General features: G+C 41.3%; 1 protein-coding gene across 4 annotated transcripts in view; it reads left to right on the top strand.

Annotated features, from left to right (window-relative positions):
* LOC137384372 (zinc transporter ZIP11-like) overlaps positions 1–26616 on the top strand; it is a 764304-nt gene that overhangs the window by 6499 nt on the left and 731189 nt on the right. For all 4 annotated transcript variants that reach the window (XM_068058321.1, XM_068058319.1, XM_068058320.1 and 1 more), the window contains exon 2: positions 8260–8298. In XM_068058321.1, coding sequence (XP_067914422.1) covers positions 8260–8298 — 39 coding nt within the window. The remainder of the gene's footprint in view (positions 1–8259; positions 8299–26616) is intronic.

Here is a 26616-nt window from a genome sequence, read left to right on the forward strand (position 1 = left end):
TGGATGGACACTGTTTATTTTACAATAGTCGTACCTGTTGTAAGACCACTATATAAATTAAGATATAAAATTAGGTCAGTGCATTGTTATGGATCATAATGTGTTTTAACTTTTTGCCAGTTGATGGTCAAAGGGAAAGCCTGTTTCCTTGGCAGGCCAGTATTATAATATTCCAGCCAGATAGGCGATTAATGTTAGATTTCATTAAGTATAAGCAGTAATTGATAGTGTTTGGACAAGAAAGTTGATTTCATTTATAGGAAGTTATTATTGAACTGTACAGTCCCGAATATATTCTACATGCTAGTAGAAGCTTTGTGACACATAGTGGAAGAAGGAGAAGCAGTTTGCATCAATGTTTTAAGTCCAGAGGTTAGATTACTGCCTCGAGCCTGTTGGCTTGTGCAATTTTCAGAGTTGTCTTTGTAGTGATGTGTTATGGTGTTTATTAAAGCCTTGTAATACAGAAAAAGACACATTGCAGTTCTCCTATGCAATGTGCCAATAATGGATTACAGATTGTGAAATTACCATAGTTGGCGTGAAGATGTGAGCAGTAAGTTGCAAAGGGACATAGAAATTAAGTGAGTGAGCAAAACTATGGCAAATGGAGTTCAGTTTGGGTAGCTGTGAGATCATCCATTTTGGATCCAAAAAAGACAAATTATTTTCAAAATGGTGAGAAACTAGAAACTGCAGAGGAACAAAGAGATTTGGGAGTCCAGGTCCTTCAGATCAGTAAAAGCTGGTAGATAGGTGCAAAAAGTAATCAAAACTTTACGTGAAGGGGGCTGGAATGCAAAGATGAGGAAGTTGTGCCTTACTTACATAAGAGCTTTGCTAGGATCCCATCTGAAGTACTGCGTTCAGTTTTGGGCACTGTGGCCGGACTTTTTCCATGGGCGGACAGGAGCCAGCCTCCGATGTAAAAGTTGGTGGCGAATCCGCTTCCGCCTCGCCTGGGGATCCGTTCTGCATTTTACGGGTCCCCTTGAGCGGTGGCCACTGCTGGGACTGCAGTCCAGCCGAAGATACAAGATGTGGAGCCATGAGGAAAGGTAAGTTTTGGTTGCCTTGCCGGGGGTAATCGGTTGGGCCCCGTGGAGGCAAGGGTGGTCGGTTTGGGAGAAGGGGGAGCGTGTTGGGGGTGGTTGGGATAGCAGGGGTGGCCCTCCATCAGGCACCCTGTGCCCAATGAGCAGGGCCCCCCCGCCCCCGGGATGATCAGCAGCAGCCTGGTTTTCCCAGGCGGCTTTTCCCGGCTCCAGGACTCCCTCTTGTCATGCGTAAAATCCATGTGGAGGCAGGCGAAGGCCCTTAAGTGGCTATTAGGTGGCCATTTAAGGACCTTGATTGGCCTGGGATGGGTGGGCCATTTTTCGCCCTCCCCACCCCCCTGCCCTACGTAAAGGGTGACGGAGGTGGGAGCGGGTCGGGAAAGCCTCCCGGAGTCTCCTGCTCTATTTTATACCACGCCCCGCCACCATCCAGCTCGTTGGGGTGGCATAAAAGTCCGGCCTGTATCTCAGCACAAATTCACCAGAGTTTTGAGGGATAAATTATGAGGACACGTATAAAATTGATTTGTATTCGTTTGGGTTTTGAATATTGAGGGGGGGGGGGGATCTTATTGAGGTGTTTAAATGTTAAAGCAATCTGATAGTTTCTCCGCATCTGTACTATTCTCTCTGCTGGAGAAATCAAGAATTAATCTTAAAATTGGGACTAGGCCATTCAAGAGTGAAATCAGGAATCACTTTTTCAGACATAGGGTAGCAGAAATCTGGAATTCTATCCCTCAAAAGGCTGTGGATGCTGTGACAATAGGAGCTTTCAGGGCTGAGATTGGTAGCTTTTTTGTCAAGGAAGGGTGTCAAGGGACATGGGGAAAAAATGTCGTGTAAACAGTCGTGCAACAATGAATTGTAATTTAATTTGAATGGCAGAGCAGGCTTGAGGGCAAAATGACTGACCTACCCTTTTTCCCGATGTTCCTATGTAGGTTTACTGGGATACAATAATCTGATTGTTACACTTGAAGGACATGGAATGTACTGTCAACTGCTATAAGCACTAAAAGTGACGCACAAACTCCATTTGAAATTGAAACATCATAAATAACTAATGCTCAGGGTTGACTTCAAGGCTGCTATTTATTCTGTGTATAGAAGCCAGTTACAAACTGCTTCTGTATATGATTTGCTTCTTCTCCCCAGTCACCACTGCAGCAGTTGTGCAAGCTTTAACTGACTGTTATTTTCTCTTAATAGTGTATCATTGAAGGTAAATATGGCCCTGACTATGCTGGGATTTGGCCCTTGGTATTTTGTATTTTGCATTGTAATGAGCACCATTTCCAAAAGAGTGATTATATTTCTATGTTGATTCAAAAATGGTTGGCAGAGATGCAGAAAACAAATCCAAGAGAGTTGTCTTTTCAACATTTTGACAAACTTACATCTCTGTGTACCTTGAAAAATCCATATGATTTCAAAATTAACAAATTGGCACTTTTTAAAAAGGGCTTGAAATGATGCAATGCAAGTAGATGAGAACAATAAAATCTGTTCAACATTTCATTGAATCATAGAATGGTTACAGCAAAGGAGGCCATTTGGCTCATCATGTCTGTGCTAGCTCTTTGCAAGAGCAACTCACCAAGTCTCACTCCCTTGCCTTCACTCTATGGCCCTGCAAATCTTTTCTCTTCAGGTAATTGTTCAGTTCTCTTTTGAAAGCCTTGATTGAATCTGTCTCCCATCACATTCTCAGGCAGTACATTCCAGATCTTAACCACTCGCTGTGTAAAAAGGTTTTTTCTCAAAGAAAAATCATTTGAAAAACATAATCCTATCCATTGCTACTTTAAGCCTGTATTCTAGCTGTGTGAAATGGGCTATCATTCACTTAAATTCAACTTGATGGGAATTGTAGATCCAACCCACTGAGAGAATTAGCGTAATCATTTATTAGCTGTGATTTATTTTGTTCTGCTCTTCGCAGGACTTAACAGCAGTAATATAGCTGATAAGTACAGAAACAAGATAATTACTATCCAAGGCCCCAAACACTCCTTTCAGGTGAAGCAGTGATTTTACTTGTACTTCTTTCAATTTGGTATACTGTATTCGCTGCTCACAATGTGGTCTCCTCTACATTGGGGAGACCAAACGCAGATTGGGTGACCGCTTTACGGAACAGCTCCGCTCAGTCCGTAAGCATGACCCCGAGCTTGCAGTTGCTGGCCATTTCAACACCCCCCCCCCCCCCCACCTGCTCTCATGCTCACATCTCTCTCCTGGGATTGGTGCAGTGTTCAAATGAACATCAACACAAGTCAGGCACGCTACAGCCTGCCGGGCTGAACATTGAATTCAGTAATTTCAGAGCATAATGGGTCCACCTTTTTATGCTTAGTTATTTTTTCTTTTTTTCTTTTTCCTTTTTTATTTGGTTATTTTGTTTTAGGTTTTCAGTTTGTTTAGTTTGTTTCCACGGTGCTTCCCCCTGTTTTGTTTTTAATGTTTTTTTATGTTTGTGCTTGGAGTGCTTTGTGCTTTACAGTCATTCACACCCTCTCTGTACTAATGCTTTGTTATTCAGCACACCATTGGCATACCGTTTGCCTTTGTTCCATGACCTTCTGGTCCGTTATTCTCTGTGACCCTGAGCTATCAACACCTTCACCTTTGTTATCTCTTGCCCCGCCCCAGCTTTATTTGCTTAAAACCATTTACATTTCTAATATTTGTCTGTTCTGAAGAAGGGTCTCTGACCTGTAACATTAACTCTGCTTCTCTCTTCACAGATGCTGCCACACCTGCTGAGTATTTCCAGCATTTCTTGTTTTTATTTCAAATTTCCAGCATCTGCAGTATTTTACTTTTTATTATAACAAGATAATTAAACTTGATGACTCGAACTTGGATTGCTGGTAGGTCCAGGGAAATGGCTACGTTGCTGAGTTAGCAGGTTTTGCTGATGCACAGTAATGGTGAATTTTACTGTAATCTCTGACTTCTTTCGCCCCACCCTTGGTGGTTGTGCCTTCAGCTGCACAGGTCCTAAGTGCTGGAATCCCCGTCCTTAGCCTCTTCTCCAGTTTTCTCTCCTCTTAAGATGCTTCTTAAAACCTACCTCCTTCACCAAGATTTTGGTTGCCTAATGTCTCCTCATTTGGCTTGGTATCACATTTTTAATTGCACTCCTGTGAAGTGCCTTGGGGCGTTTTACTAAGTTGGAGATACTATATAAATACAAGTTGTTTTAACGAAGCTGCTGAGATAGTGGGTGCAGCTTTCCTACTGTAATAATGTAGCAACAGTAAATGATTAAATAGTTTTATATAAAATTACAATCATTGGTTTCAGTTGTGTCAGCTGTGGCTCAGTTGGTAGCATTCTCACCTCTGAGTCAGTAGGTTCCGGGTTCAAGTCCCACACCAGAGCTTGAGCACAAAAGCCTGTGCTGACTGACACTCTAGTGCAGTACTGAGGGAGCGCTGCATTTTCAGAGGTGCCGTTTTTCGGAAGAAACGTTAAACCGAGGCCCCATCTGCTTGCTCGGTTGGCTGTAAAAGATCCCATGGCACTATTTCAAAGAAGAGCAGGGGAGTTATCCCTGGTGTTCTAGCCAATATTTATCCTTCAATCAACATCACAAAAGCAGACTATCTGGTCATTATTATATCGCTGTTTGTGGGAGCTTGCTATGCGCAAATTGGCAACCACGTTTCCTGCATTACAACTGTGACAACACTTCAAAAGCACTTCATTGGCTGTAAAGCACTTTGAGACGCCCGGTGATTGTAAATGGCGCTATATAGATGCAAGTCTGTCTTTCTTTCTTGATTACCCTCCTTTCCATTCTGTCTCTTCTCCATTTTTATTTTTCCACCTTGTCTAAGTTAATGCATCGTTTTCGATATACTATTCCCCTACAAAACTAAGTATAAAATTCTCTGCATTCTGTTTTATTTTTGCTTGTTATTCCTGGCTTCCACAGTTCATTTCTGAAGGAGGGAACAACTCCTCTTTGTTATGTTGGACCAAAACCAGGAGAGTAAATATTGAATCAGCCCTGACTTGCTAAGGCTTAGAACCAGTTTAAACTCCTGATTGATCAGTGTAGCTTCATTGTCATTTGGTAACTCGGCTGATCAAGTGATTTTAAAAATAGGTTAACCTTTATTTCAGAGTCGCCATAACATGACACTGTATGCCTGTTGTCAGTTTCAGAACAACCACTCCACTCATTATAGTAGAATTGGGGGGATGGATCCCTAATTTAGGAAGCTGAGCAGGGGAAGTATGCTTTAAAAATCACTGTAGTACAATTTGACACAGGTTTACTGCACAAAAGGTGAATTGAACAGAATTAAAACTAACTGTTTTGGAAGTATGCAGTGAAATGTTAATTATGAAAAAAAGAACTTGCATTTTTATAACACCTTTCATGACTTTGTGATGTTTCACTGTGCTTTACAGCTAATGATGTACTTTTTGAAATGTAGTCACTGTTGAAATGTAGGGAAATATGGCAGACAGTTTGCACACAGCAAGGCCCCACAAATAGCTGTGAAATATATGATCAAATCATCAGGGGTTTCTATTTTAGATGTTGGTTGAAGGATAAATGTTGGCCAGGGGTGCAGATAGCTGAAGGGTTTGCCATAATCTTCCAATCTTCCCTAGTTATGGGTGGTGCCAGAGGATTGGACAGTGACAAACGTGAAGCCATTATTCAAGGAAGGGTGTAAGGACAGTCCTAGCAACTACAGCCCTGTTAGTTTAACATCATTGGTGGGTAAGGTTTTAGAAACAATAGTCAGAAAAGAAAGAAATCAACAGGTACTTGGGAGAGGTTTGAGTTAATTAAGGATAGCCAGCACGGATTTCTAAAAGGGAGATCATGATTGACTAATCTAATTGAAATTTTTTATGAAGTAACAGAAGGTTGGTGAAGGGGATGTGGTGGAAGTTGTCTATGGATTTTAAGAAAGCATTTGATAAAGTACTGCATAAAAGGCTGGTTAACAAAATTGAGGCTCATGAAATAGGAGGGTCAGTACCCAATTGGACAAAGAATTGGCTTAAGGACAAAACATTGAATCGTGGTGAATTTTCAGATTGGAGGATGGTAGACAGTGGTGTTCCCCAAGGGTCAGTGCTGGGGCCACTGCTGGATCTTGGAATACAGAGTAAATTTCAACATTTGATGATACCAAACTTGGAGGCATGGCAAACAGTGAGGGTGATACAAGGTGCCTGCAACAGGACATAGATGGGCCAGCAGAATGGGCAGAGAAGTGGGGAATGGAATTTAATACATACAAGTGCGAGATGATGCATTTTGGCAGAAGGGATGGGGTGAGACAATGTAGACTTAGTGGTGCCGTTCTAAAGAGTGTGCAGGAACAAAGGGACCTGGGGTGCATGTGCATCGATCTTTGAAGGTAACAAGACATATTAAGAGTGGTTAGCAAAGAATATGGGATCTTGGGCTTTATAAATAGAGGCATAGAGAACAAAAGCAAGGAAGTTATGCTGAACCTTTATAAAGCTCCGGTGAGGCCCCAACTAGAGTATTGCATTCAGTTCTGGTCACCAGGTTTTAGGAAGGATGTGAGGATCCTTGAGAGGCTGCAGAGGAGATTTACCAGAATGGTTCCAGGGATGGGGAATTTTAGTTACAAGGTTAGGTTGGAAAAGCTGGGGTTATTCTCCCTGGAGCAAAGCAGATTGAGGGAGATTTGATGGATTATGACAGGCTTAGATAATCAGACCAGAAAAAGCTGTTCCCATTAATTGATGGTGCAAGGACTAGGGGACACAGATTGAAGGCAAGAGGTGCAGGGGGAATGTGAGGAGGAACTTTTTTTACATGGCAACTGGTAATGACCTGGAACTCGCTGCCTACGAGGGTAGTGGAAGCATAGACAATCAAGGATTTTAAAAGGAAATTGGATGGGCACTTGAAGAAAATAAACTTATGGGGATCGAGCGGGAGAGTGGGACTGACTGGATTGCTCAGCAGAGCACCGGCATGGACTCGGGCCGAATGGTCTCCTTCTATGCCTTAAATGACTCAATGATTCTAGAACACTCGGGGAACTTCCCTGCTCTTCGAAGAGTGATTTATTAAGAATTTTATTTTTGCTCATTAATGGTATGTGATACTCCATTTATGTTTTGGAAATCTGCTCATGTTCAGGAATGCTTAAGAGCAAGCCTTTTAAAAAAAATCTGATTGTGTGAATATTGCTGTTTGAAAATATGCCTTTTTGAAGCATTTTGTTTAAGGAACTGAACCTTGTGTGTTTTTGGAGTGCTGTGGAAAATTGGCATGGTTTTCAAAACATTACTGGTTTGGAAACAGCTTTGCTTGTGTGAAATCTATTGTTGACACTATACTTTCACCCAAACTCATTTTAAAACAAAATATTTAACTTTAAAACATAAAAGATAAATGCAGTGGTAGCTTTATTATCTGTAATCCAATTATCAGTCAGAATTTTTGCATAACACAGCCTTATGCAAGGTGCCAGGATGACTTAAATGTTTAGTTTGTTATATTGTTACCTGCATTGTATTTGTCTTCATTCCTCAGTTTAGCATATTGCTGTACATTGTTTTTTTAAAAAAAAAGATGTCTTTCCATTATCTCTCAACTTGCGTTGTCCACAGATGTTGGGGAGCTCCCTCTTCATTATGGGGCCCCATTACATGACTCTGCAAGCGATTGTGTCTTGCTTGTATTGAGCACTGGGTTCTGGTGCCCGAAGAATGGATGGACAATGATGGAAAGCTATAACGTTTTTGAAAACTCTGCTTGGAAAGCATGTGAATGATCAGTTTTTAGGCATTTTTCAGATAGTTCTCTCATACGAAGTGCCAAGGACCAACTAAAGTCCTCACTTCCTATGAATGTGACTGATCAATATTTGGGCAATGCTGGGATTTCAAGGTTGACATACCCTGTTGAGTTTTGATGATTTTGAAACAAGAATGTTAATGTTGAGAAGCCAACACCACCAAAAGAGAAGACTTAGTCATTTATCTCACTGCTATTTGCGAAATCTCGGTGTATACAAATTGGCTGCTGTGTTTGACTACCCAATAGTTGCGACATTTCAAAAGTAGTTGACTGGCAGTGAAATGCTTTAGGACTTCCTCTGAGGACATGAATGGCACTAAATATCTTCTTTATTTATTCTTGGTAAAAGTGTTTTAATTTCATTCTCGTCTCTCTCGCACACAGAAACGAATACTGGACGGAAGTCTTGGTTTTGCTGCAGGGGTGAGTGTATAACGAAACGTTCAACCACAATCTTGGAAAAAAATGAATGTGACAAAGTTTGCCTTTTGAATGGAAATTTTGTATGGGTAATAATTTGTTGCTGTATCCTTTTCATTTTAAAAAAAAAAGGGCAAGATACAGAGGGAGAGCAAGAATACTCTGAAAAAGCATTCTTTGAAGAAATGATTACTGAAATGTTCATCTCTAAAAGACCAGATTTTGCAGTTTGTCATCAGCTGCATTATCGTACAGGCAAAGAAGGTGTCCACTTCAATTAGAGAGAAAGACGGACCTGGGTTGATAGGAAGTGAGGGCGCATGCTGATGGAAATGAATTAAAACTCAATGTAATTATTTTAAAAATGTACTTGAAGGGCGTGGGAGCGGGGAATGCTATATTTCTGTGCTCATCAAGGTGAAGGATGTCATTGATTAGAAATGCAAACATTGCTTCAGAGACTGAAGATGCTCAATTGGGAAAATCGGGTCATGTATAGCACAGGCAGATGCAGAGCTATCTTCTGCACTTTGCCCCAACAATCCATCTTCATCAGTGGAAGCCGGATAAGTACAAAGAAATAGAAGGATATGTTGATTGGATTAAATGACGTAGAGTGGGAGAAGGCTTGTGTGGAGCATAAACACTGACATTGGACTAAATGGCCTGTTACTGTAATCTATGTAACATTTTCATTTGCAATGTTGATTATTGCTGAGGCCTTTGTGATTGACCTTGTCAGTTAATACCAAGTTCTGGTGAGTTTTAAGCTGTAGACTTCCCAGGAACGGAGTTGAGATTATCCAGATTATTTCATGGTGGACCATCACAGCTGATAGGAAGAGGAGACTGGCGTTGCTTTTGAGTATGAGATGACAGTACACCACCCCTCTACATATACTGTTATGAAGTATGCTTTGAAATTTTGCGTGTGTTCTGGTATTGTTTGCCATCTGATTCCCACAATGTTTTGTAATTCAATTTGATGCTTGTGTTCGGTTCTCAAAAAAAGTGCTAATTTAACTTTCTCCCAATATCTTTTCTTCACTTAACCTTCCCTGAATGTGTTGGTCGGAATTCTTTAACAGCCTCTGTGTATTTTACAGAATCCCATATTATAGTGCTTCACATTCTGATATTCCCCAAGGGGAAGATCTGATCCTTTTTTAATTATTGGGCCTGTTTTTATAACAGGCAGATAAGGATAAGCTGATCATTTGTTTAGATTTGACCTCCTCCCGTGAGGCATGCTCTCCTTTTGATCAGCATTTTGTTCTATTTGAACAGCAGCCGTCTTAGAAATCCAGAGTGTTTTTTCTTTGCTTCAAGCGCCGAAGTGGGCATTCAGCTGAACATAGGATTGCTTCATAGAATTGAGAGGAATGTTTCCATAATTTGAATGTGGGATCAACAAATTTTTCAAAACAAAAATTTCTCTGCATTGAATATTAAATATAATATCTATTACAAAAGATCACAATCATTTGCAGGCATTTTGTTATAGCTATACAGAGTCCAGGTTGGACCACATCTGGAGTACGATGTCCAGTTCTTAGCACTGCACCTTAGAATATATTGGCCTTGGAAGGAGTGCAGCACAGAATCACCAGTGTTACGAGGGCTCCAAGGGATAGGTTATGAGGAACGATTGCATAAACTAGGTTCGTATTCTCTGAATTACAGAAGATTAAGGGGGGATTTGATTGAGATTTTGAGGATTTGGAAAGAATGAACAGAAACGTTGCCCCATTGCTGGAGGAGTCCAGGACAAGGCAACATAAGCTTAAAATCAGAGCCAGGTCATTCAGGAGAGAGAACACTTCCTCACATGAAGGGTGGTTGAAGAATGGAATACTCTCTCGCAAATGTAGCAGATGCTAGTCTAATTAATCATTTAAAATCTGAGATTGATAGATATTTGCTAGGCGAGGGTATTAAAGGACCTGGAGTGAAGACAGGTGGATGGAGGTAAGATGCATATCAGCCATGATCTCATTGAATGGTCACAGTACATCATGATGGGATAAATAGCCTACACCTAATCCTATTGAACTTGATTCAGTTTTTCAGACTAAATAGTCCCACTTTAGCCTCTTTTTACAGGATTATTGTGCTGTAACTTAGTGACATATTGAGATCTCTGAAACTTACAGTTTTCATTATTCATTATTGTAAATCATGATAATTTGAAGTAAAGTGGTTAAGTTAATTATTGTAGAGTACTCTGGTGTTTCAAACGGGGAATCATTGTTTTGTTGAGAGTGTGATGAACCCAAGTTTCCATTGTAATCTGTGAGGTTACAATGAAGCTGTTGAATCCTGCACTGGTGCAAGAGTTAAGAATACAAGAAGTGCCTTAGTTTTCAGAATTAATTTCAGTGAGGTTACTGGCTATTATGAAACAACTCTAATTCCTATTTCATCATTGCCCAAAATTTCTTCTTGGAAGATTTTAATTGTCAAAGATGCAATTTTTGGCAGTTTTTTCCCACCTCCTTTAAAGCACAGAAATGACTGCATTTGATTACTTGAAAACACATTGGAATATCTTTACCAGAATCATACAATAGCCCACGCAGGCTATTGCTTAAAAAAAATGAAGATAAAATCTACATGAACAACCTAGTCACCATGAATTATAACATTTTATTTCACTTTGGCTGTATATTAAGCAGGAAGGGACTGTTTACTTTCTGTACTCCATGTGTCGATTGGAGGTGGGACCATCCTGATGCAAAGGAACCTGAATTCTCCAGTGACACTGCAGATCTTAAAAACAGATGTGTAGAAACAGAAAAATCAATGAAAAATATGTTTTTTGACTTTGTCATGGAACTGTTTCTTTTTTTTCTCCTTGGATTAAAAACAATGTGTGCCTTTAAGACTGTTTGAAAACAGTGTGCCTTTAAGACTGAGCACAGGGTGCCAGCTGCACCTGTCCTTAGGCCACAGCAGGAGAGAGAGGTCACATGGGGTAATGTTTCAATTTGACTATGTGTAAAACTGGCAAAAACCAGTCTGAAGTGCTTACTGAAGGAAAGAGCTGTCTATTTCTCGCAGCAGTAGTTCTACAATGAGCTACAGGCCAAGTTAATTGTCTGAGGAGAAAAAAATCTTTTGAAGAGACCATTTGTATTGCTGGAGTAAAGTTTCAACTGAGAGACTGTTTTTGGACACATTGCTGTATTCCTTGTTTAAAGAACTGTTTGACGCCTGCTGCAGCCAAAGTGTTTGAATGCTTATCAAGAACAGACTGTTTCATCAAATCTGTGTGAAGACTTGAGAGGCATTTGATTATTTTTGCACTAGGATACCTCACCCATCAGGAACGTAACCCACAAAGACTTACTTATTTATTCTTAAGCAATGATTATTTTTTTTAAAAGCACCACTTTTAAAACCGGTTATCTTTTAGTTTTGAATGTATGTGTGTGAATGGGGGAGTTAGGTTAAAATAAGAAATTTTGAGTTCTTTAGACATAGCTCTATCTTAATAGTGCTTAAGATTTAGTTTTTAAAATAATGAATTTTTTGTTGTCTAAAGATACCTGGTTTGGTCTGTTTTATTCTGGGGGTCACTAGAGTGTTTAATTTGGCTGTTTTTCTAGTTGGGTGGGAAAACATTAATAATATGCTGCGACCTGTGGAGTGGTGGGACTGAATTGACAGTGTATTTTTCCCGTCGCTGTTGTAACAATTTGTTCATGTGGGCATTGCTGGCAAGGTCAGCATTTATTGCCCATCCCTATTTGCCCTTGAGAAGGTGGTGGTGAGCCGCCTTCTTGAACTGCTGCAGTCCATGTGGTGCACACTCAGAGTGCTATTATGGCTCGCATTCCAGTGTTTTGATGCAGTGACGATGAAGGAATGGCGATATATTTCCAAGTCAGAATGGTGTGTGACTTGGAAGGGAAAAGGTGGTGTTCCCATGCGCCTGCTGGCATTGTTCTTCTGGGCAGTAGAGGTCTCGGGTTTATTTTTAAATGATCTGCTTATTGGTTTTGTACCTTTGGGAAAATGATATGAATGATTCAAACATATAAGATAATGATTGCTGGGGAGCATTGTGACAGCTCCATTTTTATATAATCGTTTGCCGCCTTTCCTTTTATTTGCAAATGTTTGGAAAAAATGGTAGACTCATCAGTTTCAATGTTTAGAGAATGTGATGAAACAGTCCAGAAAAGAGGAAAAGGGTGATAGTAACCAGAAGTGGGCCATCTGTAACCAGAACAGTCGAGCGCAGCTTTTCAAAGACAGAAAGTCTGGAAATAGTCAGCAGCATCTGTGGAGATGAACAGAGTTAACGTTTCAGGTCGATGACCTTTATTCTGCTGAAGCCCTCACAATGTAGTAATCCATGCTTGCATTGTGCTGTTTAAATCTGCTCCCTTTTAGACAGAAAATGTAAGAAAGTGCACAACACCCATGCATGCACCACATATTCTGAAGTGACTTCTTTCCAGGGCAAGTGTATTATTGTGAATGGTCACATAATAATTACAAATATTTGAAACAAATATCTTCCCCCATATTGATGCCTGTCTCTGCAGAGCTTGCCCTGAGATGACTTAGTGAAGTTCTTAAGTGGGAAGAGAGGCTGTTTGCTAATTTATGTGCTGCCATTAAACAGTGTTACCTTTCATGAGCCCAGTCAGTGTTTGCTAAAACTTAACATAGATAGGAGCAGGGAAGCCATCAAAAAGAGACCATCGTGATCACAGTGATAGTGATAGACACATAGAATGGTGTAGCACAGATGGAGGTCATTTGGTCTATTATGCCTATGCTGGCTCTTTGAAAGAGGTATTCAATTAGTTCCACTCCCTTGCTCTGCCCTGTCAATTTTTTCCGGTCAAGTATTTATCCAATTCCTGTTTGAGCATTATCTTTGTACTTCCACATTTCACACCACAACTCACTGCGTAATTTTTTTTATCTCATGTCCTTCTGCCACTGGAAACAGTTACTTATTTACTCTATCAAAATTGTTCATAATTTTGAACACCTCTATCAAATCGTCTAACCTCCTCTGCTCCACGGAAAACAACCCCATCTTCTCCAGCAGTCTTCACACGACTGAAGTCTCTCATCCCCAGTAATATTTTACTATATCTCTTCTGCATCTGCTGGAAGGCCTTGACATCCTTCCTAAAGTGTGGTGTCCACAATTGAGCACAGTACTTCAGCTGAGGCCCAACCGTGTTTTATAAAAGTTCAGCATAACTTCGCTGCTTTTGTACTCTATGCTTCTATTAATAAAACCAAGGATTCTGAGTGCTTTTTAATGGCCTTGTCAGCTTGACCTGCACCCCCTTTAAAATAGTTACTTTTTAGTTTATATTGCCTCCTTATTCTTCCTCCCAAAATGAATCACTTCATACTTCTGTGTTAAATTTCATTTGACATGTGTCTGCCCATTTCAGCAATCTGCCTATGTCCACCTGAAGTCTGTTAATATCCTCCTCATTGTTTACTACATCTCCGAGTTTTGTATCTTCTGCAAACTTTGAAATTATGCTGTGTACACCCAAGTACAGGTCGGTCATTAATATATATTAAAAAAAGGGTCCCTGGGGAACACCATTATATTCTTCCCTTCAGTCTGAAAAACAACATTCACCACTACTCTGCTTACTTTCTCTTAGCCAATTTCATATCCACACTGCCAATGTTCCTTTAATCACATGGGCTTTAATTTTGCTTACGCATATTATGTGGTACTTTGTAAAATTCCTTTTGAAAGTCCATACACATTACACCAACTAGACTGCGCTCCTCCCCACTCTCCATTACTTTATCAATGAATTGAATCAAGTTAGTCAATCATGATTTGCCTTCAGCAAATCTGTAATGACTTTCATTAATTAGTCCATAGTCAATTAATTTTGTCCCAGATTATTGTCTCTAAAAGTTTTCCCAATAGTGATGTTGGCTGACTGGCATGTAGTTGCTGGGTTTATCCCTCTCCTCTTTTGAAAAGGGGTGTAGCATTGTAATCCTCCAGTCTTCTGGCACCACCCCCATATCTAAGGAAGATTGTGGTTTCAGCCTTAGCAGTTTCCATCCTTGCTTACCTCAGTATCCTAGGATGCATTCCATCCAGACAGAGTAACTTTTCTACTTTTGAGTACTGCCATCTTTAAAGTACCTCTTCTTTACCTAGTTTTATCCTACCAATATTACTACGACCTCCTCCTTTACTGTTACATTGGTCGCATACTTTTCTTTAGTGAAGACAGATGCAAAATACTCATTTGGTACTTCAGCTGCCACAAAATTTCCCTTTGGTCCCTAATCAGCCCCACCCTTTCATTGATTACCCTTTTTACTATTTGTATGTCGATAAAAGACTTTCAGGTTCCCTTTTATGTTGGCCGCTAATCTATTTTCATACTTTCACTTTGCCTCTCTCGTTTCCTTTTTCAAGATCTCCTTTGCATTTGGGGAATTCATTTTGTTTTTCTATTATCAACCTTACATTTGTCATAAGCCTCCTTTTTCTGTTTTATTTGGGTCATCCAGGGAGCTCTAGGTTTGGGTGCACTTCGATTTCCCCTGATGGGAATGTGTCTACTGTGAACCTCTTTGAAAGCCTCCCATTGTTCAAATATTGTTTTGCCTACCAGTATTAGATTTTAATCCACCTACCAGTTCCCTTTTTTATTGACTATAAATAGCGGTCCTCCAATTAAGTATTTTTACATTTGATTTTTCCTTGTCTTTTTCCACAACTATTCTAAACCTGATGGTATGCTCCCTGACTGAAACATGCCCCACTTCATTCCGCAGATCCAGATCCAGAACTGCTTCCTTTTTGGGCTGGAAATGCTCTGATCAAGAATATTATCTGTACACATTTTGGCAATTCCTCTCCCTTTTTGCCTTTTTCACTGATACTATCCCAGTCTATATTAGGATAATCGAAGACCCCTATTATCACTACTCTATAGATCTTATGTCTTCCTGTAATTTGCCTGCAAATTTTTTCCTCTTTCTCCTTCCCACTATCTGATGGTCTATAGTATGTACCCAGTAGTTTAATAGCTCCTCTATAGCTCCTTAATTCTAACCAAATGGATTCTGTCTTTGACCCCTCAGGGACTGCATCCATTTCCAGCACTGTAATAGTTTCTTTGATCAATATTGCTGAATATCTTACAGTCAGGAATATTAAGTTCCCAATCCTCCCTTTGGAGTCAGATCTTTGTTCTTGCCACGCATGTGGTGACTTGTGCCTGCAGCGCACTAACCTTATTTACGACACGCTGTGCATTTATGCACATGCACTTGAAACCTATCTTGGAACAGAAGAATAAAGAAATAGGAACAGGAGTAGACCATGCGGCCTGTCAAGACTGCTCGGCCATTCAATACAATCATGGCTGATCTTAGGCTTCCACTCCACTTTCCTGCCTGCTTACAGCAGTAAATATACTCAATGATGGAACATCTACAGTCCTTTGGGGTAGAGAATTCCAAAGATTCACAACCCTTTGAGTGAAGAAATTTCCCCTCCTCTCTCCTAAATGATCGACCCCTTATCCTGAGACTATGTCCCCGTGTTCCAGATTTCCCACCCAGGAGAAACCACCTCGTGTCTACTCTGTCAAGCCACGTCAGAATCTTGTATGTTTCAATGAGATCATCACTCATTCATCTAAACTCCAGAGAATATAGATTGTCTTGCATTTGCCCGCTGTCCTTCCTATTTCAGAACGATTCTTTACTCTGCTGCTGTCAATGTCTCCCAGTTCTCTGTGCACTCTGTTCTTCCTCTCAAATGTTTCATCCTCGTGCCCAATCCTCTGCCAAAGTAGTCTAAACCCATCCCATTGCATGAGTCAACCTTCCTGTGAGGACATTAGCCACAACCCATCCATCCTGAACAGGCCCCTTCTACCCCAGATCTCTTCCCAATGCCCCAGGAATCTGAAGATCTCAATCCTGCATCATTGTCCAGCCATGCATGAACCTGTTTTATCCTACTATTCCTGTATTCACGAGGGCATGTCACTGGGAGTAATCAAGAGGTTATGACTTTTGCGGTCATAGTTTTTAACTTCCTCCCTACTTTGCTGTGTTGTCCTTTGTCCCACAGTGACCTCCTCTGGGCTGTACCCCTTCGAGATGCCGTCACTCTCATTTTAAACACAGAAAACCAGTTCAAAAGCAAAATACTGCGGATGCTGGAAATCTGAAACAAAACTAAACACAGACTGGTGACTGCTTTGTGGAACACTTCCGTTCAGTCTGCAAGTGTTGCTTGTCATTTTAATTCTCCACTTTGCTCCCACGGTGACCTTTCTGTCCTTGGCCTGCTACAGTGTTCCAATGAATCTCAATGCAAGCTCGAGGAACAGCACCTCATCTTTTGACTGGGCAGTTTATAGACTTCCAGACTCAACATTGAGTTCAACAATTTTAGATCATAATCTCTGCCCCCATTTTTTTTCCTTTTCTTATGTTTCTTTTTTTGCTGTCTTCTCCATTTCTTTCTTAATCCCTTTACTTTGTGTTCGGATGGCTGCTATACTGCCATCTACACTTCATCCAGACACATCTTTTGTTTCCTTACTTGGTTTTGTACCGTGAAACATTTTGTCATTTAATGTCTCCCGCCCTCCACCATGTCACACACCTTCCCTTTTATTCTTCTTTCCCCTCCTCCCCCCCCACCCTTTCACTTTCCCAAAACCTATTACATTTCTAACCTTTGCCAGCTCCGATGAAAGGTCATTGACCTGAAACGTTACCCCTCTCTCCACAGATGCTGCCTGACTTACTGAAAACCAGTTAGTGAGCGTCATACTCTTGGAGGATTCCCGCGCTTCCTGCCTCTTCCTACCCTATTGTCCTGCACTTTCTGTGGCTGTGGGTTGACCACCTCCTGAAAGGTATGATGCAAGAGATTTTCAGCCTCCTGGCTGAATTTCCATCTTCCGCCCTCCATAACATAAGCTCATTCAAGATTCTGCTGCCCTTATCCCAAGTCGCACAAAATCCCATTCACTCATCACCACTGTGCTCACTGACCAACATTGGCTTCGGGTTGAGCAACACCTCGATTTTTAAAATTCTCATCCTTGTTTTTGAATCCCTCTGTGGTCTCACCCTCCTTATCTCTATTACATCCTCCAGCCTTACAACACTCTGAGATTTCTGTGCTTCTCCAATTCTAGCCTCTTGCGTATTCTCAATTTTAATTGTTCCACTGTTGGTGGCCATGCCTTCAGCTGCTGAGACCCTAAGCTCTGGAATTCCCTTCCTAAGCCTCTCCTCCTCTCTACCTCTCTTTCCCCCTTTAAGCTGCTCTTTAAAACCTACCTCTTTGACTAAATGTTTGGCCCGCGTATCTCCTACTGTGGCTCGGTGCCACATTTTGTTTGATACCATGCTGGTGGAATGGGGAGACACATGGCAGATAAAATATCATGCCGAGAAGTGAGAAGTGATTATTTTATATTGCCTCTCCTCATTCTTCCTTCCAAGTGCAATTCTAACAGGGTGCAGGAACAGAAAGACCTGGGGCATATGTGCACAAATCGTTGAAGGTGGCAGGGCAGGTTGAGAAAGTGGTTAAAGAGGCATGCAGGATACATGGCTTTATAAAAAGAGGCCTAAAGTACAAATGCAAGGAAGTTATGGTGAACCCTTACAAAGCCCTGGTTCACTATCAACCAGAATATTGTGCCCATTTCTGGGCACCACACTTTAGGAAGGATGTGAAGGCTTTAGAGAGGGTGCAGCAAGGATTCGTGAGATTGGTTCCAGGGATGAGGGTCTTCCGTGACGTGGATAGGTTGGAGAAGCTGTGATTGTTCTCCTGGAGAAGAGAAAATTGAGAAGAGCTTTGATAGAGGTGTTGAAAATCATGAAGGGTGTAGACAGAGTAGATAGAGAAAAACTGTTTGCATTAACAGATGTGTCAAGAACTAGAGAACACTGATTTAAGGCGATTGGCAAAAGAAACACAGTGGTTGGTTAGGATCTGGAACGCACTGCCTGCAAGTGTGGTGGAGGCAGATTCAATTGGGGCTTTCAAAAGGGAATTGGTAAGCACCTAAAGAGAAAATTTTGAGGGCTATGGTGAAAGGACTAGTTGAGTTTCTCTTGCAACTGGTGAATGGCCTCCTGCTGTTCTATAAGCATTCTATGATAACACTGCTGCAAAGTGCGTTGTGGCATTTTATTGTGCTAAAGGTGCTCTATAAATGCAACTTGTTGTGGCAGTGATTCCAACCATTCAAAGTTCAGAAACTCTATGCTTGAGCTCAAGCAGCTAGAGGCACTGCCTGCGCCCATGGTCGCCCAAGATATCTGAAGTGTCCTGGAGTTCCCACTTGGCGCAAGAATTGCAGACAACAGGTCTCACCTGCCCTTCCATTCTGTTTAGAGTCTATTTATGTCTGTTATGTTAATTCTATGTTTTATCTTAGTTCACCTTTAAGTCCTATTAATTATTTCTTCATTTAATATTTATGTATACCACATTCTTGTTTAATACAGTTTAGGTTCCTTTCGTATTCGTATTGTCTACTTAGTTTTCGCATCTTCTACTCAGTTTAGTTTTTCCTCTTAAATACTTAACCTAAATATTTATCCTAGATACTTATTTATTAGTTTATAGTACTTCATTTCTAGAACTAATAGAACCACTAGAGGTCTACATTATAATGAGTGAACAGATTTAGCTTGATTTCAAATTGATTAGTTATTACTTAATTGTTACTTAATTATTTTTACTCTTTTAAGGTAGTGTTTTTTCAATCGATGATAACCAACTTCATTTAATATTAGAGTCTATACTAAGTTGACTTACCTTGGCTTTCATGGACTCCTCCACTAAGTCATCTGTAATGTCACTTTTGTAAACTTTCTGGGGTTGTTTGTCCTGCGCTGCTGCTGCTTTGCTGTGTGGCAGTTTAAGTAGCTGGCTGTGCTCCCGTGGTGCTCTGCACTCGCCCGATGGGGAGACACCCCCTTGCTTCAGGTCAGTGTTTATCATCTCCACTGAAGTGGTTAAACATGGTGCTGACGTGTTAAGCAAAACAAACAAAAATTGGATTTTCATAAAAAATTGGAGAAGACTGATACTGAGATGCCTTGCACTTACCCAGACTCTAGGAGTAATTTTGAAGTGTGTACAAATTATTCATTCCGAACACTGAAGTTGCTTTTTAAGGAGGTATACTCGTTCCTGACACTCATTGATTTCCTGATCTATCAGATGAACATGTATAGTATGGTTTCATTTTCAATGAATAGATGAAACCCACAAATTAAGTGATGTTTTTCTACTTCCGTATTATGGGGCACTTTGTATTCTCTGCTCATCATCTGACATCACTTTTAATATTCCTACCATTTTTTCATTTGAAAAATCAGCAGGTGAGTACTTGTGTACCTTGACGTGCGCACTCATTGGATGGTTATCCTCTTGTGTATGTGGTTGTGCGTGCTCATTAGATGGTCATCCTCTTGTATATCTGGACGGGTGTGTTCATTGGATGGTAATCCTCTTGTGTATCTGGACGGGTATGCTCATTGGATGGTCACCCTCTGTGTATGTGGTTGTGCATGCTCATTAGGTGGTCACCCTCTTGTCTATCTGGACGGGTGTGCTCATTGGATGGTTATCCTCTTGCATATCTGGGTGCGTTTACTATTTGGATGGTCACCCTCTTGTCTATCTGGACAGGTGTGCTCATTGGGTGGTTATCCTCTTGCGTATCTGGGTGTGTTTACTCATTTGATGGTCATCCTCTTGTGCATCAGGACAGGTGTGCTTATTGGATGGTTATGCTCTTGTATATCTGAACTTGTGCGTCCATTGGATGATCTTGTGTATCTGAACTTGCGCACTCATTGGATGGTCACCCTCTTGTTTTTGTTTCTTTAGAGTCCATTACTTTTTCTTTTTTTAAATTGAGTTTGAATTATTTTTATGACCATCTGTTTCATTTATCAGGGTTTTCTCACTCATTTGTCAAGTGATTACTTTTTCTGTGGAACAGCTTTTAGAATCACAGATAAATCTGTAATATTTTCTGTCTTCAATTCATCCCAAAGCGGAAGGCATAGAAGCAAAGGCTGAAAGCTTTTAAAAGACCTTGATTGGTGGATATCGTTGTTACAATTTGGGTTCTCTATGTGATGCTCTCTTACCATGTTCATAGCAAAAGACCTTTTCCATAAGCAGACTTGTCTCTCTTTTAACCTGAAATTTACAACTCCTCTACTTTGCACTTCATGATTAATACGGCATAGGATTAATGATGACTTTTTTGCTGCCGTATTTTGTACTGGAGATTGCATGGGTTAACCATGCATGCATGTCCAATTTGAAAGGTGAAAATTACCATGCTCGCATACTATACTGTTTGGGTCGAATTTTGGTAGGAAGAACGAGGAGAGGCAATATAAAATAAAAGCTACAATTGTAAAGGGGGTGCAGGAGCAGAGGGACCTGGGGGTATATGTGTACAAATCTTGGAAGGTGGCAGGGCAGGTTGAGAAAGAAGTTAATAAAGCAGGTACGATCTTGGGTTTTATAAATAGGGGCATAGAGTACAAAAGCAAGGAAGTTATGAAAAACTTGCATAATACACTGGTTCGACCTCAACTGGAGTATTGTGTCCAGTTTTGGGCATCACGCTTTTAGAAGGTTGTGATGGTATAAGAGCGGGTCCAGAAAAGATTTAAGAGAATGGTTTCAGGGATGAGGAACTTCAGTTACCTGGATAGATTGGAGAGGCTGGAGCCATTCTCCTTGAAGAAGTGAAGATTAAGAGGAGATTTGATAGAGGTGTTCAAAATCATGAAGGGTCTGGACAGAGTAGATGGAGAGAAACTGTTGGCGGAAGGATTGAGAACCAGAGGACACCAACTTAAAGTGATTGGCAAAAGAAGCAACGATGACACGAGGAAAAACTTTTTTACGCAGTGAGTGGTTAGGATCTGGAATGCCCTGCCTGAGAATTGAATAATTATCTGAAGAAGAAGAATTTGCAGGGCTATGGGGGAAAAAGCCGGGGAGAGGGACGAGCCGAGTTGCTCTTGCGGAGAGCTGGCATGGACATGATGGGCCAAATGGCCTCCTTCTGTGCTGTAACCATTCTGTGATTCAGTACCACCATTTTCCCAATTGGTGTCTGTCAATACCAATTCCAATTACTGATGTCTTAAAAGTTGATTACTAAATTGAACAGTGATAGTATTTAAACTCATTTCTAATCTGCACTCCATTGAATGTCCAATGGGCACATACTTGTAACCCCATGTTGGTAACAGTCTGTTGTTATATCTGCAGTGCCTGCATCAATGGCAGTCCAATAATATGTTCTTGACTGGTCTATGTGTGCACTGGTTGATCACTATGCCAACTGCAGGAAGAATTCTGGTAAACTCTCAGTGACATCATTGTGGACATTGGAAGATCTATAGTAAAACCTCAAAGGTTAAAACGCTCTTTATTTGAAATGACAGAGGGTTTTTTCCAGCGTAATAACAAGCACCTTCACGACCTGACGAAGCAGCTCTGAATAAGCAGTCTTGGATAATAACATTGTGTTGTTTTAGTCTCCAGCTGCGCACGAGCTGACGTCAATGTAAACATCTTGAGGCTCTCCATTGTGATGGACACAGCAGTCCCAATATTTGTTCTGAGAGACTGCTGAAAATTGCTCTCTGAGGTAATCGTTTAACCTTTCCTAGTCAATGCTGCAGCTTAAAAGAGAAAATGCTGGGAACAATCAGTGGGTCAGTCAGTATTTGTGGGGATAATAGATTGAGAATGTTTCTGATCTAGACCCTTCGTCTGGGTGTTTCCAATATTGTCTGTATTTTGTGTCAGATTCCCAGCATCTGCGGCTCTTTGCTTTCTGTAGCTATTCGAGTTACGCTTCAGTGGTTTGCCATTAACCAAATCATTATGGCTTAGCAGAATCACAGTGTAGTTAGTCTTTGATGCTGTGAGGTTGTGCTTTAGTTTCTGAATGTAATTGATCTAGTAGAATCAGGAGCAATTTGACAAAAAGCATGTTTGATCACTCGAAGCACTTGAGCACTAAAGAAGAAGGCAGGTATTCCATGATTCTTCAGTACTTCACGACCTTCATTATCTTGTCCATTTTTTCCATTTAGAAAGTTTAAAAAAACAGACATGGGGAGTCAGTGTAGAATAGGTGAGGGAGAGCATGTTTATTGTACCACTTTGAAGTTGCAGCTGGGACTAGCAGGTCATCATCTGGGAAAGTCTTTACATGATAAACCACTGGAGGGCCCAGTGCAAACTGATCAGTGTTAATGGAATGCAAAGGGCAACCTGCAATATAAATGGTTTTGAAAGTTGCAATTTTAGTGTCAGGAGCTAATGATCACTGTAAATTGATCACTAAAGGTGGATTGTACTGGAGTGCTACTTGTAAGCGCCCTCTTCAGTGAGATAACTTCTCTTTGCTGTTAACAATATATGAATAAGTATAGTTCAGTGAGAGACCCTTACTACTCCACTTTAGCGGGACACCTCCCCTGTTCTTGTTTGAATAATGATAAACTATACTTTATGTCCCCTTGAATTAGTTAGGACCTTATTTTTACCTTCTTGGATTTGACAATCTCGCACTCCCAGTTTTGAACTGAAATGTCAGCTTAGATTAAGCACTCAAGTTCTGACATGAGGCTTCAACCCACAGTCTTCTGTACTAATGTCATTTTATCCCCCCAATGTTCTTTTCCCTCTGAAGGTTTTTTTTCATGCTGGAATATGGTTCTGTCACTTAAACGTCCAATTTTTCATTTTAGTGGCTAGTCTGGAGCAATTGGTAGAATATTTAACTATGAGACATCACATCACACATGAGCTCTGTTCTGATCTTACCAATATGCTTTGTGGCTGGATCCATGATAAAGCATCTTGAGTAGTATCTCTGTGGCTGAAATAAGTTCATTCAGCATCAACTCAAGATCAGACTTGGGACCCTGCTGCCTTTAACAACTTGGCTGCGGAGGAGTTCCTCTTTGTTACTTGTACCCAGTTAGAAATTACATTCATTTTGCTAATAATCTCTTACCCAGAACCTCATCAAGTGCTTTCTGGAAGTCCATATCAAAAACATCCATAGACTTTGCCCTCTTCACCATATTAGTGACCACCTCAAAAACTCAACTAGATTAGTCAGACATGAAGTAGCCTTCACAAATCCATACTTATCAGGCTCTTTGATCAGTTAGTACTTGTTCAAATACTCAGTTACTCTTTCCCTGATGATAGATTCCAGTCACTTCTCCACAACTGCCATTAAACTGACAGGTCTGTGGTTTCCTGGTTTCTCCCTACCCCGTTCCTTAAATAATGTTGCAATTGTCCAATCCAAAGACTCAATTCCTGAATCTAGAGGGCTTTTAATAATTATACTAATGCAATGTACAGTTTCCTCACATGTTGTGTAATACTTTGGGGTGGAAACCATCAAGTTCTGGAGAATTGTCTATCTTAAGTCCCATTATTTTCTCCATTGCCATCTTGTAGTTACGAACATATGAATTAGGAGCAGGAGTAGGCCACTCGGCCCTTCGAGCCTGCTCCGCCATTCAATGAGTTCATAGCTGAACTGATTGCCCCACATTTCCACTGACCCCAATAACCTTCCACCCCCTTGCTTGTCAAGAATCTATCTACCTCTGCCTGAAAAATATTCAAAGACTCTGCTTCCACTGCCCTTTGACGAAGAGAACTCCAAAGGCTCATGACCCTCTGACAGAAATAATTTCTCCTCATCTCTGTCTTAAATGGGCGACCCCTTATTTTTAAATAGTGACCCCTAGTTCTAGATTCTCCCACAAGGGGAAACATCCTTTCCACATCCACCCTGTCAAGACCCCTCAGGATCTTATATGTTTCAATCAAGTCACCTCTTACTCTTCTAAATTCTAGTGGATACAAGCCTAGCCTGTCGAATCTTTCCTCGTAAGACAGCCCACCCATTCCAGTTATTAGTCTAGTAAACCTTCTCTGTACTGCCTCCAACGCATTTACATCCTTCCTTAAATAAGGAAACCAATACTGTACACTATACTCCAGATGTGGTCTCACCAATGCCCTGTATAGCTGAAGCATAACCTCCCTACTTTTGTATTCAATTCCCCTTGCGATAAATGATAACATTCTATTAGCTTTCCTAATTACGTGCTGGACCTGCATACTAACCTTTTGCGATTCGTGCTCGAGGACACCAAGATCCATCTACACCTCAGAGCTCTGCAGTCTCTCACCATTTAGATAATATGCTTTTTTATTCTTCCTACCAAAGTGGACAATTTCACATTTTCCCACATTATGCTCCATTTTCCAGATCTTTGCCCACTCACTTAACCTACCTATATCCTTTTGTGGCCCCCTTATGTCCTCTTCACCAGTTACTTTCCTACCTATCTTTGTAAATTTAGCAACCATACCTTCAGTCCTTTCATCTAAGTTATTTATATAAATTGTAAAAAGTTGAGGCCCCAGCACAGATCCCTGTGGCACACCACTCGTTACATCTTGCCAACCAGAAATTTGTATTAAATACAATAAGTTCTTCCTTTGACTTATTTTTAGGCCTCCTTTACACTGGTATTTTGACCCCCCCCCCCCCCCCTCTTCTACTGTAAAAGCGTTTCTTTTGGGCCTCCTTATCTCGAGAGACAATGGATACGCGCCTGGAGGTGGTCAGTGGTTTGTGAAGCAGCGCCTGGAGTGGCTATAAAGGCCAATTCTGGAGTAACAGGCTCTTCCACAGGTGCTGCAGAGAAATTTGTTTGTTGGGGCTGTTGCACAGTTGGCTCTCCCCTTGCGCCTCTGTCTTTTTTCCTGCCAACTACTAAGTCTCTTCGACTCGCCACAATTTAGCCCTGTCTTTATGGCTGCCCGCCAGCTCTGGCGAATGCTGGCAACTGACTCCCACGACCTGTGATCAATGTCACACGATTTCATGTCGCGTTTGCAGACGTCTTTATAACGGAGACATGGACGGCCGGTGGGTCTGATACCAGTGGCGAGCTCGCTGTACAATGTGTCTTTGGGGATCCTGCCATCTTCCATGCGGCTCACATGGCCAAGCCATCTCAAGCGCCGCTGACTCAGTAGTGTGTATAAGCTGGGGATGTTGGCCGCTTCAAGGACTTCTGTGTTGGAGATATAGTCCTGCCACCTGATGCCAAGTATTCTCCGAAGGCAGCGAAGATGGAATGAATTGAGACGTCGCTCTTGGCTGGCATACGTTGTCCAGGCCTCGCTGCCGTAGAGCAAGGTACTGAGGACACAGGCCTGATACACTCGGACTTTTGTGTTCCGTGTCAGTGCGCCATTTTCCCACACTCTCTTGGCCAGTCTGGACATAGCAGTGGAAGCCTTACCCATGCGCTTGTTGATTTCTGCATCTAGAGACAGGTTACTGGTGATAGTTGAGCCTAGGTAGGTGAACTCTTGAACCACTTCCAGAGCGTGGTCGCCAATATTGATGGATGGAGCATTTCTGACATCCTGCCCCATGATGTTCGTTTTCTTGAGGCTGATGGTTAGGCCAAATTCATTGCAGGCAGACGCAAACCTGTCGATGAGACTCTGCAGGCATTCTTCAGTGTGAGATGTTAAAGCAGCATCGTCAGCAAAGAGGAGTTCTCTGATGAGGACTTTCCGTACTTTGGACTTCGCTCTTAGACGGGCAAGGTTGAACAACCTGCCCCCTGATCTTGTGTGGAGGAAAATTCCTTCTTCAGAGGATTTGAACGCATGTGAAAGCAGCAGGGAGAAGAAAATCCCAAAAAGTGTGGGTGCGAGAACACAGCCCTGTTTCACACCACTCAGGATAGGAAAGGGCTCTGATGAGGAGCCACCATGTTGAATTGTGCCTTTCATATTGTCATGGAATGAGGTGATGATACTTAGTAGCTTTGGTGGACATCCGATCTTTTCTAGTAGTCTGAAGAGACCACGTCTGCTGACGAGGTCAAAGGCTTTGGTGAGATCAATGAAAGCAATGTAGAGGGGCATCTGCTGTTCACGGCATTTCTCCTGTATCTGACGAAGGGAGAACAGCGTTTACAAAATATTAATTTAGTAAATCTGCCATTTCCTTATTCTCCATTATAATATCACCTATCTCTGCCTTTAATGGGCCCACATTCTCCCATGCCACTCTTTCTTTTTCTTAATATATCTGTAAATGCTTTTACTATTAGCTTTGATGTTCCTTTGTCCCTTTTTCACCTTTCATCACTTTCTATGTAGACTTTCCTTCCAGACCTGTGCCTTGTTGATTATTATAACTCTCAATC

The sequence above is a fragment of the Heterodontus francisci genome, chromosome 26 (genome assembly GCF_036365525.1).
Source record: "Heterodontus francisci isolate sHetFra1 chromosome 26, sHetFra1.hap1, whole genome shotgun sequence".
Taxonomy (NCBI): Eukaryota; Metazoa; Chordata; class Chondrichthyes; order Heterodontiformes; family Heterodontidae; genus Heterodontus; species Heterodontus francisci.